Below are 15,982 nucleotides of genomic sequence, written 5' to 3'. Positions count from 1 at the left end.
ATTCTGGTGGCGTTAGGGTGCATTCACACATTGACACATCTGTATACAACTCAAGAAGTCTTCTTGATACAACTATACAACCGAATATTCTTGGTAGTATATTTTGAGGGTTATTACATATTTATTTTGAAAAGTCGACATTTGCAAAACAATTTGGTATGTATGTTAAAAATTATTCCCATTTAGAAAAGAAGTGTAATATTGTTAACTAAAAAGATTGTGCAAGAAAATTATATTTTAATATTCAGGGCAGACATTCTTCTATTTACGCAAAAATTCGAATAGTACCGAATGTAAACAGAGATTTATTTTGTCTTTTTATCTAAATTAATAAATAATAAGCACAATAATAAATATGCAGTCAATATAAATACATAATGAACTGCTATAAGTATAGACTTTCTACCAAAATTACTTTCGTCACTGTTTTTCAAAATTGTATTGAAATCGCCACATTTTTTAACCTCGAAATAAGTTGTAGTTTCCAGAGCGGATGTCGTGGAAAAATTATTTTAGTTTTGTTAAGTTAAACAGAAACTTTTAATTAAGAAGAAATACAAACATTACTTTAAAATGATTTGCTTTTCAGGTACTTTTCTTCCAAACACGCCATAATTGATAACTATGACATAAGATCACGCGGAAAAATAAATATTTGTATTAAATAACAATGCGTAAATTGTGTCAAATAAAATTATGATTGTCAAAAAATTTTGTAATGTGGAAATTCGTAATTATCTTGCATTGGAAACTTTTGAAAAAAAATTGTTTTTGCACACACTTTTGAATTGAAATCACCTTGCCCTGAATACTGAAATATTTTATACCGCTAAGTGTTCCCTCTAAATCTGAATCAGTGAAATTCTACTTGATATCAGTGAAATTTAACTAAAAATTAGTTAAAAATTACTGAAATATCATACGTTATCTTCAAAGCTGAAAAAATTCGTGAAATCTTAGTTTCTTTTTTCTTTTTTCTATAATATGAAAAAGTATAAAAATTAAAAATTGGTGAAATTTGTTTGAAACTTGTTATTCGATGTTAAATTTCAAAAATTCAGAAAGTCCATTTTTTAAACATCAAAAGCAGGGTACCTCCTTAATTCAAGAGAAAATATTCAAATATTTTTGTTTTTTTATTTGTTCCAGAAAATTGAATCGGCGGAAGAATATTCTTTTGATCGAAATTGTAATTCAACAATTTTTCTGTTCAATTTTGTTTTTATTACGTATTGTAATTTTTTATCGGTGAGTGAAAAACACACGAAATGCAGTGGGAAAATTATATCGACAATGATGATACTGACGATTATGACTCGGAGGAAGATTATCTTAGTGATGATGATAGTGACAAAGATGAGGATGAATTTTTTCGTTTTTATAGACTATTAAAATACTTGAGTACTTTGAGGAATGAAGATATTAAGTCAGAAGAAAATGAAGAAAACAAAGTATTCTTGTTTGACGAAGTAGCAGAAGTTCTCCTAAAGATTCTTGATTTTCTGATAAAAAAAGGTGCGGATAATAATGTCAATGATGTTAACGTTGAAGTGGCTGAATTTCTGGCCAAGATGGATGTAGATGAAAGAAAGGCAGCTCTTAAAGTTGCGATTCAAAAGGGAAAATTAGAAATGGTTAAATTATTCATGTCGAATGGATTCGACAAGCTTGATGTTGAACATTATAGTTGTGAAACACCCTTAGGTGTCGCAGTAGTCCATCGACAGTTGGACATTTTGAAATATTTGCTTGAAAGTGGATTAAAGATAAAAGAAGATCTCATCAATTTATGTACACATGATAAACATATAGATATTTTGAAATTTTTATTAGATTTCGGCATAAAACAAGATTGTGTTGAAGATTCTTTACTTGATTTATCATTTTCAAAAGACAAATTGAAACTTTGGAGGTACGTATTAACCTGTAATTCGAAAATTGATGCTGTTTTAACGTCCAAGGAAACTGAATTTCATTCCGCTGTGCGTGCTAATCAAATTGAAAGTGTAAAAGAAATCCTGAACAAGGTAAATCCTCTACCTCGAGAATTGGGACAGTTTGCAGTCTACATTGCCGTTGAAAATGGAAACGAGGAAATGCTGAAAACTCTCCTAGAAGCAGGTTGTTCGGTCGAGAGTTGTTTTAATGACAAATTAACTCCTCTTCATGTTGCAGCCACATTCGAACATACGCGTTTGGTGGAAATTCTTCTGAAATACGGTGCGAATGTTAATTCAGAAACAACAGGACACTTCGTTCCATTGGATTTTGCAGTAGCTACGAGACATTTAAATATGATTAAATTGCTCTTAGCTTCTGGTGCGAATCCCATTAAAGATCAGCAAAATTATTCATTACTGAAGTATCTACTAAGAGACAATAAAAAAGAATCAATTACACCTTCAATGTTTGAAAATATTTTAAAAATAACAGAGTTGTTATTAGATGTCATTGCTCTCAAACATGAAAACAAATACCATATTCATAGATTATTGATCAATGCCTCCAATTTAAGAATTTCTCAAATTTCTGACAAAAACGACCAAATTTCGATCAGTGACATTGAAGAGGAGAAAAAGGGTGTATTTCGTCCTGAAATTGTGAGATGCTTGCTGAATTATTTAACGGGAAATATACTTGAAGTTGTTCTGAATTTACAATTAAATTTGAATAACAATTCAAGTATGATTGACATTTGTATCGAATACTACAATTCTAAAGTTTTACAAGCAGGTCCTTTTTACTTGGTAAAGAATTGGAGTTGTTTTTTTGTAATTAATCAAATAGAGAACGACAGTCAACTTTTCACCATGGCACTATCCCTAAACTATAGTGATTCTGTTTCTAAAAGAACCAGGAAAGAAACTGAACTTTTTAAATTGATAATTGCACGTCTAGAATTGCTACCATCTGGTTCCCAGAAACTAGTTGATCATTTCCATTTCAGAAAAGATATATTAATTATTAAAAAATTTCAAAATAAATGTCGACAACAGATAATAATTATGCAAGAAACCAAAGTTATCGATGACTTAAATGTGACTTTTCACGATATTCTAGTAAAGTCTACTGATGAAATTGCGAACTACGTGAGAAATGAGAAGTTATTAAATACCATTGAATTGTCGTACGGCAAATTTCCTGTGTATGCGAAATTTTTAACATTGCGCATTGAGCAAGCAAAGCGTAAAATTGATTTAATTGACATGTCTATGAATTGTTTGTTAAATTACATTAAAAGAAATTATAAAATTCAAATCTCAGTTTTTGATTTAGGAGAAATTTTAAAATTTCTTTCAATGAGTGATCTTCGAAAATTATCAACAGTATTTTCTAAATTATATTAACGCTATAAAAAGGAGTGATTATTAATCAACGATGAAAGATTATGTAAAATTTCAAAAATCTCGCAACTCAGAGTTTATAAATTTTTTTCTTTCAATTGGACTAAAATGTTAAACAAAATGTTTTTTTGTTATCGATTTCTTGCATTGACTGCAACAATAATTGTACTTTCCATATTATACTCTTTTGTACTTTATATTATATTTTTGTACCTACTACTGTATTATAATTGAAACATTAAATTATTTTTTTAGAATTAAAATTTTGAGAATATTTTTTTCTTAAAGTAATTCGGGAAATTTTTTTAAAGGAATTTAAAAAATTGGATGAGAAATTTAGGAAAAAGAGCAGATTTATTGTCGGCCGCAAATCGACTTTAAGGCGCAAAAAGAGCCGATTAAAGATACAATTGTATCTTTAAATAATAATTATTATCTATACCAATCAACATTAATTAATGACAATATAATTATTACTGTTCTCTTTTCTCTCCTCCTTTCACTTTACTCTTTTGTATATACTCAGTCTTCATTTTTCATTTCTACTTTCTATTTCTTTTTATTTATTATTATAAAAATGTGTCCACAAGAGTTTTTCTTAAAATATTCTCTATTAGGATTAAAAACAAGACATTAATAAAAAAATACACACATATTGTTAAATATTATCACACACAACAAAAAAAACTATTGATCTTGGTACGAGACAAGGACAACTTGCAATACCAATTTAAAAATATTGTACAAGGTTATTTTTGTAATATTGTTTATACCTAAGAAATGTATTACTGATCTGAAAATAAATAAACAATTTATCTCAAAAAAAAAGTTAGAGCGTCGTGCTAATAATGCGAAGGCCGCGGGTTCGATCCCCCCCCCCATGGGCCAAAAATTATTTTTTATAATTTTTTCAAAAAACATTTTAAACTAATAAAATGTATTTTTGTAGAGAAAAACAAAAATGAAATATAATTTTAATATCTAGATTAGTAAACTAAATGTTTAATTGTACTATTTTCTATTTTATAATACGTGTATCGGTTCGTGTGGGAGCCGCATAAAACAAACCGCTTTTTTTTACGTTTTCTGCTGAAGAGTTCGGACTGATATAAAATCCTTAAGAAAAGGATTTTGTTATTATGAGTAAGAAAACGATATTTTTTTTTTTTTTAACTCTTTTTTTACGATTACGATTGTGTTTCAGTTTCAGGATAGGAGATTATTTTTATTTTTTTGAAATATAAAATATTGTCCGCGAATGTAGCTCCGCTTTGAATTGTAGATTCACCATTATACATTTGCCCGCGGCCCGCGTTCACGCACTCTTTCTTCTCTCAGCAGTTCCTATCTCTATGGTATCATTTCGCCCTGCGTTTTGTAGATCTTGTGTTTTTTTAATACAGTGGTCGTCAGTGTGAAGATTTAATCCCAAAAATGGCGACTGTCTGAAGGAAGTGTCTGTTCCGTTTAAAAATTGTACATTTAACAAGTCCTTATTGCATTTTCCCGTATGTTTAAGGACAGCGATTAATTGAAAATGATTATAGACAATCCTGATCTATTTAAAGCATGGCTAACTGCAGTTTTGGAACCATTGTAAGTAGGCCAGCTTGTGCCATAGTTTTAAATGTATGCGTATGTAATTTGTAATGTAAATGGATGTGCATGTGTCACGATTAATCGTCCATTCTTAAAATGATATTCACGAATATTGAATTCTGATTATTTTCCATGTGTCGCGAGGCAAAAGAATTATTTTCACTTTTTTTTTCTCAAGAAAAAAAAATTCTAATTTTGTTTTCAAGCAGTTGGTTAATAGGAGCGAACAACGTTAGATCAAACGCACTCGATCAATATGTATATAAAAATATTTAAAAAGAAAATATTAAAAAGTTGACAATATGAACATTTTTTATCGAAATTTTCGTATTTTGTATTTTTTATCCGAGTTTTTTTTCTTACTGGTGTCAATAGTGGGGGATCTCTTAAACCCCCCAGGGGGCAAGATGGAAAATTTTCGGAGTCGAAAATAATAGAGTGAATATCAAAATTTATTCCAGTTATTTTTTAATAATTGATGGAAAATTCATGATTGCTTCGAAAAATTAAAAATAGCACTAATAACAATGATTTGTGAAACTAAATCTTATTTTTATTTATAAAATAAAAAAAAAGTAATTACTTGGGAATTTTTCTTTCAATTAATTTTAAAAACTTTTTATTTATTTTTTATCTTTATTTATTTATTTAGAAAAAGTTTTAATGTTAATAAATTAAAAATATTGTATATAAAAATTATTTTTCCAAGTAAATATTTTCTTTTTAATGTCGTAAAATTTGATTTATAATTTTCAACTAAAAAGTATAAATATTTTAAGGAAACTTTTTAATTAATTAATACCATGTGAATAAATATTTTCAGCAAACGAATTATTTTTAATTAATAAAATCTGAAAATAAAATTTTTATTTATTTTTAAAGATCGGTCGTGATGACTGAAAATTAATAAATTAAGAAAACGAAAAAATAGTTTTTAATTGTTTTCGTACATAAAAAGTTGTAATTTTAAATTTTCTTTCAGATGCGATGCAGATCCTGCTGCTCTAGCCAAATATGTTTACGCTTTGGTCAAAAAAGACAAAACTCTTGATGAGTTGCGAGGTGGCATGGTTGAACAACTGGATGTATTTTTGCAGCAAGGTTGTATTATAATTAATAATAATTTCCACTGAATTCTATAATTTTTTTATTATTATTTTTAATAAAAGAATAATATAAATAATAATAATAATAATAATATAAATAATAATATAAAAAAATAATAAAACTTCATTATTTTAAAAGAATTTAAAGAAATTCTTCAATAGAATTTAATCAGGATTTTTCAACAATTTTAAAAAAATTCTTCGCAAGAATTCAACTATATTTTTATATATATAAATATTTTATATATATTTTCAAATTGTTTGATAAAATGCTTTGCAAGAATTCAATAATGAAATGTAATTTGAATGTAAAATTGAAAACTTACGAGTAAATATTTTCTCTTGCAGAAACAAACAATTTTGTAGAATTACTATTCAAAACCTTGGAAACTCAAGAGTATGTGCTGCCTGTGCCAAAAGCTGATCCAGAAGGGAGTGCAACACCAACTGCAGTTAATCCTCCAGTACCACCAACAGTTGATGAAAAACCGGCTGAAGATCCAGTTCCAGTTGTTCCAAAGGCTGACAGTCCTACTCTCGTAGCACAAGTAAATGGTTCCGCCCCTGTTGTCAAGCGGGAGAACAGAAAATCCGAATCCGAAAAGGAAGATAGGGATAAGGAGAAGCGACCAAGAAGTCGGTTAGTTAACGTTCTTCTCTTATGATCAATTTTTATTTTTAATTTTTAGTATTTGTTTCATGACAATTGGTACAATTTTTTTCCAGTGGACGTATACGATCCAGAACCAGGTCTCGTTCCAGATCATGGGAAAGAGACAGGCGGCGGTCTAGGAGTAGAGAACACATTCGCCGTGATAGGGAACGAGACAGGAGTCGACCTTGGAGGAATAAGTCTCCTCCTATGAGTATCAGACGACATGATAGAAGGTGAGTCAATATTATATTGAAAAAAAAAGAATTTTACGAGAAAATTGGAGAAAACTTTAAAGAAAAACTGAAAGTTCATCTCAAATTCTAAATATTCCTTAAGTTTTTACTTAATTTTCACATTTTTTTAATAAAAAATAAACGAGTTTTTCTTCATTTAAAATCGTTTTCAAACGAAAATATAAAAAATTATCTTTAAAATTACAATCATCTATAGGTATAAATAAAATTTTTGAAAATTTTAATTCCTATGGAAAATTAATTTTGATTAAATATTTATTTAAAAAAAGAAGTTATTGATGTTTTCGAATAATTTTACAATTAAGGAATTTCGTAAATAAATGTATTGGATAATTTTTTTTAATATCTATAATCATTTTTAGAGTAAATCAGAATATTCTTTAGGGGAAAAGTCAAAATTTGGTCTGAAAATCGAGGAAAAGTTAGGAAAAAACAAAATAAAATTTTTGTGGCAACCCTGTTTATGTAATAAATGTATAATGGATAGTAGGTTGTGGAAATATGTAGATATATTCGAAGTATCGGTAAATATAAAAGCATGTAAAAAAAACAAATATTATAGATTCTCCACTAAAAGTTGGCAAAGGTTGGTTAAATGATGCCAAGGATGATATAATTGCAAGAGATAATAGTTGAACCAGGAAATGTAGAAATCGTTTTACAAATGTACAGCGACTCGATAATACAGAATAAGTCCGAACTTCCAAAAAAATATTTCAAAATATTTTAATAATAAAATTATTACTTAGTTTTTTCTACTCCAGTACTTTGCTTTCGTGGTCTTTTTTGTGATAAACTTATTACTGAGTCAACGTAAATTAAATAAGATCTTATCAAACATTTTCGTTTCTCCGCTCTCTTTACCTTGTGAAAAAATGAAAATACAGGAACAATTATTTAAACCCATCTTCAGTCTCTTGACACATTTTGATAAAAACCCCAAAACTGATTGAAACTTGAACTGATCATGTTTGTTTTCCAGGCGAAGTAGAAGTCGAAGTACGTCACCTTTACGATCACGAATACGCGAAGGACTTGATCTTCGGGATCACAGAGCTAGATTTCGAAATAGATCTCCCACGCCGTTGAGGTCTAGGTCGAGATCCAGATCTCGATCCCTGGAGCGCAAAAAATTGGACCGATTAGACAGACCTGATCTCAGTAGGAATGAACGTTTGGACAACAGTCCGGGTGGAGGAACGCCAACTCAAGATAGTAATCATGGCGATGTAGACATGAGACTGTCTACGACTAGTCAATCCATACAAAGTGTTGTGGCCGCTGCTGTCAATATTCCCAACAATCAAATTTCTTCATTCCCATTGAAGCGACGTTGTCGTGATTTTGATGGTGAGAAAAAATTAACTATTTACTACCTTTCATTTAAATATAATAAATATAAATTAAAATTTTCAAGTCTTTAAAGAAACTATAAAGAAAATGTTTTCACTCCTAATATTTTTTTTCTTATAGAAAAGGGATACTGCATGCGAGGAGATCTTTGTCCTTATGATCACGGAACCGATCCAGTAGTTTTAGAGGACGTGGCACTCAGTCGGGTTCTAAACTTTGGTCAGCATGCTGGACCGGTTCCGGGTGCTGTTCCAGTTTCTGTCGTTTCGGAACCACCACCAGGACCAAATGGCACTGGTTCTCATCCTCATATTCCCTTAGCGAGTTTACCTGCTCCTCATTTAAGAAATCAGCATCATTCAAACATGGGTAAGCTTCTTGCAATAATTTCATTTTTTTTAATAATAATACTATTGTAAAGATGAGACTTTTTAAAAACGAAACTTTTAAAAACTCTACTAAAACCTACTATTTACTACTTTTTTACGATTTGCTACTGTTTGAATACTTTCTTTAAATTTGTGATACTAAAAGCTATTTTTGCCTTTTTTTCAGAATTTATCTACTATTTTCATAAAAAAAATTCCGAAAAGAATTAAATTATTTAACAAAAAATTTCATACAAAATTCTTTACAAACATTCAATTATTTAAAACATATTTTCATAAAACTTTTAGAAAAATATCAACTATTTAAATAGATTTTTATAAAATTCTTCGCATGAATTTGATTACTTTTAAAAATTCCAATAAAATTCGTTAAAAACAATTTAACAAATTTTAATAAAATTCTTTCGAACAATTCAATTATCTTCAAAAGAAAAATTACAAAATTCAATAATTTTCAATATCTACTATTTTAATGAAAGAAATTCCCAAAAGAATTAAATTATTATAAAAATAATTTCATACAAAAGTCTTTGTAAACATTCAATTATTTTCATAAATAATAAAATTTTCACATAAATTTAATTATTTAAAACACTATTTTCATAAAACTTTTGGAAATAAATCAATTATTTTAAAAGATTTTCATAAAATTCTTCGCATGAATTAAATTATTTTAAAAAATTTTAGTAAAATTCGTAGCAAGAATTAAATTATTTTTACATAAATAGGGTAGAGTGGGGTAAAAAAGCCATGGTGTAAAAAAGCCATTTGAGTTTTATTTAAAAACTATTAAGCCGATTTATCAGCTGTTTAGAATATAAATACTATTAGGTAATACGCAACTTTTGAATCTAATTTGAATGTTGTACCTAGATTAATATTGTTTTTATTGTAATTTTAATTTTTTGTTGCTTTTTTGAAAACATTTTAGTGAACTTTTCAAACATATTACAACCTGATTAAGTGAACGAATAATAAAAGTAAATGTTTGTACATAAGGAGAAAAGTATACCGAAAACGTATACAATGTTAATTTTTGGAAATTGAACTGAATTAACAATTTATTTTTGCTTTTTTTAATAACTGGTCTTGGGTGTAAAAAAGCCAGGGCAAAAAATCCATTGAATATTTTGTGAAATTCACTTGTTTTCTATTTAAACTAACCTTCTTATTTTACAAAATTTCTCGTGTTTATTTAATAAAATAGATTAAACACGACGAAAAAGTAGTTCAAAGTGCATTTAAAAAATAAACAATGAATAAACGGTTGCAACGAAATATGTTATCTGTGGTGAAACTTAAAGAGAACTTCTAAAAAAGGTACGAAAAATTGGCAGTGCAAATCGAAAACAGGTAAACTTAATATAATTTTCAATTTTGCTTGCTAAAAACTCTTTCATAATTATTAAAATATTTTTCAAATAAGACTATTTATCATATAAATAAAGGAAAACTATAAAAATACCTAAATTGATAACATGTTTTGCTAAAATCGTAGGGTGGCTTTTTCACCCCACCAGGTGGTGCAAAAAAGCCACTTGCAGTGCTTTCGTAAAACTCTTATAACTTAGTCCTTTCATGAGATAAAAATTATTTTCGTCAAGAATGTTCAAGCTTAATAACTAAACTTTCAATAACAATTGGAAATTTGAGAAAAAAATTTTAAATACAGATTTTACAGCATCACAAGTAAAAATGTGGCTTTTTTACCCCACTCTACCCTAATAAATCTTATCGCAGGACTTCAAGTCTTTTTAATACAATTTTAAATAAATTTCTTGAAAAATTCAATTATTCTTAAAAATTTAAATAAAATCCTTCGCAAGATTTCAATTATTTTTGCAAATAATAAAATTTTCCATACGGATTCAATTATTTAAAAAATTTAATAAAATTCGTTGCAAGAATTTAATTATTTTCAAAAATTTTAATAAAATTCTTGACAAAAATTGAATTATTTTCAAAAAATTTTCGCAATTCAATGATTTTCAATATCTACTGTTTTCATAAAATTTACCAGAACAATTCAATTATTTTTAAAAAATGTTGATAAAGTTCTACGCAAACATTCAATTATTGTTATAAATAATAAAAACTTCATAAAAATTCAATTATTTAAAATTAAATTTGTATAAAATTTTTCGAAAAAAATCAATTATTTAAAAAAATTTTATAAAATTGTTCACTGGAATTCAATTATTTAAAAAATTTTAACAATATTCTTTGCAAATATTCAATTAGTTTCATAAATAATAAAATTCTTCTCAAGGATTAAATTATTTTCATAAATAATAAAATTCTTTTGAAGAATTTAATTATTGTTATAAATAATAAATCATTTTATATTGTTCATAAAAATAATTTAATTTCTAAAAAGAATTTTATTATTTATGAAAATAATTGACTCATTGGAGAATTTAAATTTTTTTTGATACAATTTTAAATACAGTCATTGAAAAATGCAATTTTTATAAAAAAATTTAATAAAATTCGTCGAAAGAATTCAATTATTTAAAAATTTGTTGATAACATTTTTTATGAGAATTCAATTTTGAGAAATAAACAATTCTTCCATCAATTATTTGTTTCAGTATTTAACAATTGAATTCTTGTTGATCTTTTTAATAAGAATTGATTTAAAATTAAATTTCAGTTCAAATTTTAGATTATAATTGAATATTAAATGCTTTTTAGTATGGATTTTTAGAAGTAGTTACATTTCAAAAAGCTTTTATATTGAAATCATTGAAAATTTTAATTGTTGTAAAACAAATAATATCTTGAAAAATTATTAATTTATTATTTTTTTCAAGTAATGATCCCAATGAATCCCAATGAAAAATATGATTGAATTTTGGAAGAATTTCAATTGTAATTTTTAGAAATCGTTAAATTTCAAAAAGGCTTTAGATTGAAATTATTTTAAATATTTTAATTCCTGTGAAAAAATAAATAGGTATTTAAATATTTATAAAAAAAAAAATATTCTACTTTTGAATTTAATTTTATTTAAAAACTATGATAAAACTGTGTCGTCAAATTTACGTTTTCGATGGCTATGTACTTTTTTCAGTCTTGAAGTTACTTTTTGATACTTTGTAAAAATTAATTATCGAGTACGAAGCCTGCTCTTTATCGTAATTAATTTGTTTATTTTCCACTTTCAGAATATAATCCCGATGCACCGAGCATGGAACCTCGAATGACGTGGGGCAGACATCCCCCACCTCCCGGTGGCTTATACGGTCGTGGACAACGTGAACTGATTAGTGTTCCCGTTATTCCACACTCCAATCCTGGAGAAATTATTCATCCCCAAACAAATCCACTGAAACGCAAGCAAGCATTTGACATTAATCGTCTTGGACCAAAACAGCGCGCATTACACAATCCTGCAAATTGTTCCCTCGAATTGAAAAAAGTTCCCCGGAGTATGAACAATATTACCCAGTTAAATAACCACTTTTCGAAATTTGGAAAAATTGTAAATATTCAAGTGAATTTCAGCGGCGATCCAGAGGCAGCGCTGGTGACCTTTCAAATGCCCTCCGAGGCAAAAGCCGCCTACAGAAGTACAGAGGCTGTATTGAACAATAGATTTATTAAGGTCTTTTGGCATAATAGTAACTCGAGTAATAATTCAACCATTGAAAATGTACCACCAGTAAGTTGTCGTCCATCCGTGAAAGAAAGACTGGGAGACTCCCTGGCGATTCCCGTCAAGGCTGAAGAAACTGAATATGTCCCAACTCGTCGCTCGGCCGAGGAGATAATTCCAAGTCAACCTTTAGTTCCCGTGTCCCCTAAAGCGACAGTTCAATCTACAACACGAGAGGAAAAAGTTCTTGCCATTAAGAAGACACAGGAGATTCTCGCTGCCAAGGAGACACTCAAGAAGAAGCAGGAGGAGAAGCGTAAGGAGGCTTTGAAACTCACGGCGGATTTGCGCAAGAGGAAACAAGAATTGCTGGACAAACAATTGACCGAAATACGCGCTTTGATCGAACGAGCTGAGAAGAATCCCGAACAAAAAGACGCGATTATGGCGACTATAAAAACAATGCAACAATCTATCGACAATCTCCGCAACGATTTAGCTGCGAATGGACAAAGTACTTCGACTAAGCCTCAGCCCAAGTCCCGAGAACAGGCTCAGAAAGAAATCTTAGACGCCGAACTGGACTTGATGAACGCTCAGCAAGAAGGACAAGACGCAGCCGAGTTGCAGAAGAGGCTGAATGAACTGCGAGTTCAGGCCGCAGCCCTGGGATTGAATTCCGGCTCGGGAGTTGGACGAGGTTCGAGGGCGGCGAGAGGAACACGTGGGAATCACAGTGCAGCATTTAGAGGTCGTGGTCGAGGTAGTTTTACACATGTGTCAGTGGATCATAGACCGACAAGTCTTCTAGTCTCTGGATATGAAACGGAAGAGAAAGTGGAAGTATTAACCCACTTCAAGCAATTTGGGGAAGTAGTCAATCAAATAGTAGATGATGCTACACCATCTATAGTAATTAATTTCAAGTCAAGAAAGGAGGCAGAGGTTGCATTAGTTAAGGGTCGCACCTTTCAGGATCGATTATTATCTGTGACTTGGGTTTCCGGACATCATTTACATCGCGGCGTTGCTGCCAGTAATGCTGGCACAACTATCAATCTCTCAGGACGTTCTGAACAATTACAAAAGACTCCCGAAGATGAAATTGATCTAGAGGTATGTCATGTCTTTAAATAATATTCACTTTGTAAATAAATAATTTCTCATTATTTCGACCTAAGGAAACAATTAACGAACAGTATTTGACAAAAATTAAGGTCCTTGAAAAAATACCGAAATAATATTTACTAAAAGAATTATTTCTTCACGAAATAAACCGTAGTTTTTTCTCTTCATAAATTTTCCAAAACATTTTATAATAAAATTTATAATAAAATTATTCTCTTAAATTTATTTATTTTCATGAATAATAAAGTTCTTCTCCAAAATTCAATTATTGTCATAAATAATAAAATTCTTCTTCAGGGTGTCTAACAAGGATTGAGAAAATAATTCCCTGACTTTTTACTAATTTTATATGTGCTTTCTAGAGACAAAAATATGGTAACTGACATATTTAACAATAAATTAATATCTAATGATAGAAACAACCGATTTTTTCTTCTCTTTTATGGCATTTAGCTTCATTATTTTTAAACTCTTCAAAAACACTTTACCTATTTAATAGTCTCTATCTTTTTGTAAAAAAATCTAAAATTGTCAAAAATTATTATCAAAAATTCGAAAAACCGAATTTCTTAAAATTCAACATTTTTTCTTTTCTTTTATGGCATTTAGCTTCAATATTTTTGTGCTCTTTAAAAATACTTTACTTATTTAAAAGTTTAATAATTTATTAATAACATTCTTTATGTTAACAATATTGTGGAATTAATTTTTTTAAAATTTAATTGAATTTTTTTTATATTATTTTAAGTTTTTATTTACTAATATATATTTAATTGAAGAATTACGAATAATTGAATTTTTGTAAAATTGAATTGTAAACAAATAAATTTGAAAATTGTTAAAGAACTTTTTCGAAAATTATTAAAAACAATCGATTTAAAGAAGAATAATTGTAGTTAAAAATGCATGAAAATAATAATTGAATATGATTTTTGTAATTGGTCCGTAATTTTTAATTTTTGGTTTGTAAAGTTCGTATTTTTAAATACTTTTACTGGTTCGAGCCCTGGATTTTCAATAAAATTTAGAGCCGAACCGCTAAATATAAACGAAGTTAGGAATAGTTAATACATAATTATATGTGACTGTCCACGAGAAAACAAGGCTTAGCTCCCAAACGTGAATTTCACAGGGCGAGCGATTGAAGTACTACGATTGAGGTTAACTACGCTTAACATACCCATCTTTAAAACGATATATTGTCGAAAGTAATTGATATTTTTAACTTTTGACTTTTGCATTTGAAAAAGCAACATAAAATCTGTCGATTACCATAAAAAAATCAAAATTCATTTTTTGGACATAAGCCTTGTTTTCTCGTGGACAGTCACATATATGTATAAAAATTCTTCACCGTTAAATAAGACAAATTTTGTCAATTTTATTTTTTTTTAAAGAAAATTGGTGCAGAATGTAAAAATAAACATTAACATTTTTTAAAAAATGAAGTCTGATTCCTTTTCTTTAATGTTATTACATAAAAAATTGAAATATAAATAATGTATAGAAACTATGCTTTTAAAGCAATAAATGATTTTCACCGCAGTATTCATGTTACTCCGATTTCTTTTACCGTATATTTACATAAATTTTATTTTCAGAAGCATTGAATTTTAAAACTACCACTAGACTTAACCTTTTAAGACAAAATGTAACTTAAAATTCGGCAAAAAATTTGTTATATACTCTTATACCAGATTTTTTTATGGTAATTTCTAATTATCATGTACAAACTACATGAATTTACTATCACGTGTTGACCACATTGGTCAATACTAATATGTAAAATTGTTGCTGAAATTTCTAGGGAGCAGCGGAGGATCTTCTTTTAGATGAAAACGAGGAAGAGGAAGATGAAGATAGTGAAACACGTAGCTGGCGACGATAGCAGATTCAGCTTGTTGGGTGACAGAAGTTCAGTTTTACTTCCAAAATAAGGATTTCATTCTGGACTTATCGGTGTGCACTCGACTTATTAGGTATTACAGCACCAGGCATAAATTTACTGGAATTTACAAAATGAGATCCAAAACCACGTTGTGCATTCATCAACGGTTATTATGTGTGTTATAATATTTGTTATACTTTAAATACAATGCGCAAAAAAGAATGACAAAAAAAAAGATAAAATTAAATACAAATAACAATGTCACAATGCGCCTCAGCGAAATTGAACAAGTCTTGAATTATACAAGTTTTAAAAAACTAGTAAACGAAATTATCCCATTATGTGTAGAATAAAATCACTATGTTTTGTATGGGAATTATCACTCTTGTTATTTAAGTATCCTAAACCTATACTTTTTGTTGAAAATTTACAATTGAATTATTAATTATTTTGCTATGATTTCTATTTTAAACACAACTTTCTAGAATTGAAGGATGCCATTCTATAATTTGTCGCTTAGATGTTCCTGATTTTCGAACTAAAATGAAATTTAAGAATTTTGTGGGAAAAAATTTTTTTGAAAAATTAATTTACTGAAGGAAATAAATTATTATCTACTGTTGTCAAAAAGTAATTTATTAGAACCATTTGTCTACTACAACGCCATA

General features: G+C 28.5%; 2 protein-coding genes across 2 annotated transcripts; both read left to right on the top strand.

The window, feature by feature from the left end:
• Positions 1-24: 24 nt before the first annotated feature.
• On the top strand, positions 25-3,609 carry LOC122511008 (ankyrin-2-like). The gene is made up of 2 exons (XM_043625999.1): positions 25-156; positions 1,150-3,609. The coding sequence occupies exon 2, from the start codon at positions 1,269-1,271 to the stop codon at positions 3,345-3,347; it is 2,079 nt and encodes a 692-aa protein (XP_043481934.1). The 5' UTR covers positions 25-156; positions 1,150-1,268; the 3' UTR covers positions 3,348-3,609.
• A 1,123-nt stretch (positions 3,610-4,732) lies between these two features.
• Positions 4,733-15,690, top strand: LOC122511000 (RNA-binding protein 26). The gene is made up of 8 exons (XM_043625978.1): positions 4,733-4,940; positions 5,926-6,044; positions 6,398-6,689; positions 6,776-6,937; positions 7,941-8,308; positions 8,432-8,680; positions 11,868-13,414; positions 15,234-15,690. Exons 1-8 carry the CDS (start codon positions 4,882-4,884, stop codon positions 15,312-15,314), a joined length of 2,877 nt encoding a protein of 958 aa, XP_043481913.1. The 5' UTR covers positions 4,733-4,881; the 3' UTR covers positions 15,315-15,690.
• Positions 15,691-15,982: the final 292 nt, after the last annotated feature.

The sequence above is a fragment of the Leptopilina heterotoma genome, unplaced genomic scaffold (assembly GCF_015476425.1).
Source record: "Leptopilina heterotoma isolate Lh14 unplaced genomic scaffold, ASM1547642v1 Lhet_8, whole genome shotgun sequence".
Lineage (NCBI taxonomy): Eukaryota > Metazoa > Arthropoda > Insecta > Hymenoptera > Figitidae > Leptopilina > Leptopilina heterotoma.
The sequence above is the reverse complement of the archived record's forward strand: the minus strand, read 5'-3'. Positions and strand labels throughout refer to the sequence as shown.

Excerpts from the sequence above, each read along its gene's own strand:
- LOC122511008 (XM_043625999.1), top strand. The coding sequence starts at position 1,269 with ATGCAGTGGGAAAATTATATCGACAATGATGATACTGACGATTATGAC.
- LOC122511000 (XM_043625978.1), top strand. The coding sequence starts at position 4,882 with ATGATTATAGACAATCCTGATCTATTTAAAGCATGGCTAACTGCAGTT. Across the intron at positions 4,941-5,925 it reads ACTGCAGTTTTGGAACCATT|ATGCGATGCAGATCCTGCTG; the intron begins GTAAGTAGGCCA and ends ATTTTCTTTCAG. Across the intron at positions 6,938-7,940 it reads ATCAGACGACATGATAGAAG|GCGAAGTAGAAGTCGAAGTA; the intron begins GTGAGTCAATAT and ends TTTGTTTTCCAG.